Genomic DNA, 1320 nt, shown 5'->3' on the forward strand with positions numbered 1-1320 from the left:
GAGCCCTTCTGGGTATTAGCGCGCGTCTACGATGAGTCTACGATTTAAAAAAAATTACCATCATTTTTTTCCATTTTAATGCATTTTTTCGCTATTATATTAGGGAAGTAACTCTCTAAAAATGTCTATGATGAGTCAACGATTTAAAAAAAAAATTACCATAATTTTTTTCCATTTTTAATGCATTTTTTGCTATTTTTTGGCTATAACTCTCTAAAAATGCTTATATAGTTATTTCCCTTACAAACCCGAGCAACGCCGGGCGATACTGCTAGTACCTAATATAAGAATAATATAAGAATGCTTACGTCTTTATCTGACTAATGAAACTTATTGGACACACACATACACACACGTGTGGTGGGAGGGAGGTGTAGTATACTCTTCCGTGAAGGTAAGATTAACAAAGAAGAATAAGATCAACAAGGTAAGATCAACAAAGAAGTATTCCATCTATGAAAGATAAATATTATTCGAGAAACACAGTAAATATTTTTAAAAGCTATTAAAAGTTTCATGCGATGAAAACAACTCAAACAACACTCTGCAACACGTCTGGTGCGTTCACGTAATCTTCTCTATATATGGACATTTTAGATATACCCTGTAAACATGAAGTATCGAGATGTGATGCTATCCAACATCTACGGCAATATCACAACACCTTACAAATTCAAAGCCGCAACCCATAAGGAAGGCTGGATGATGCTATTGGTTGACGGATTGGAACACAAGATTTCATTTCTCGGAGCTGCTCATGTGACTAACATTAGCTACACAGGAACTTTTTACCAATTTGACGTATGTATTGCTTGTTTTTCAATGTTCATTAATTTTTTGTCCGCTCTTGTATACTCTAAGATGTACTCTACCTTTAACTTTCGTAGGTCGATAATCTTCAAGAACGTATCAAGTACAAGGGTCAATGAAATCGGCTCGGCCCTCCTCTCAGATATTGCCCGTGGGCCAATAAAAAACATCTGTTAAAGGCTAAGAATTAACAGAATCGTTGGGTCATGGAACTAAAGACCTTGCAGTATTTCTTAAGGCGGCGAGCTGGCAGAACCGTTAGCACGCCGGGCGAAATGCGTAGCCGTATTTCGTCTGCCGTTACGTTTTGAGTTCAAAATTCGCCGGGGTCGACTTTACCTTTCATCCTTTCGGGGTCGATTAAATAAGTACCAGTTACGCATTGGGGTCGATATAATCGACTTAATCCGTTTGTTTGCCCTTGTTTGTCCTCTCTGTCTTTAGCCCCTTGTGGGTAGTAAAGAAATAAATATTTCTTCCAAGTCTTAATGTTCCGGTTTCAAATCTGTC

The 1320-nt window shown here is 37.7% G+C and overlaps 1 protein-coding gene across 1 annotated transcript in view; it reads left to right on the top strand.

The window, feature by feature from the left end:
- The window catches only part of LOC118761099 (fibrocystin-L-like), a gene marked incomplete at its 3' end in the record, with an annotated part of 3295 nt that extends 2494 nt beyond the window's left edge, over positions 1-801 (top strand). The window contains exon 2 of the mRNA XM_036498769.1: positions 598-801. Within this exon, the coding sequence (XP_036354662.1) occupies positions 598-801 (204 nt within the window). The remainder of the gene's footprint in view (positions 1-597) is intronic.
- Positions 802-1320: the final 519 nt, after the last annotated feature.

The sequence above is a fragment of the Octopus sinensis genome, unplaced genomic scaffold (assembly GCF_006345805.1).
Source record: "Octopus sinensis unplaced genomic scaffold, ASM634580v1 Contig08481, whole genome shotgun sequence".
NCBI classification, from domain to species: Eukaryota; Metazoa; Mollusca; class Cephalopoda; order Octopoda; family Octopodidae; genus Octopus; species Octopus sinensis.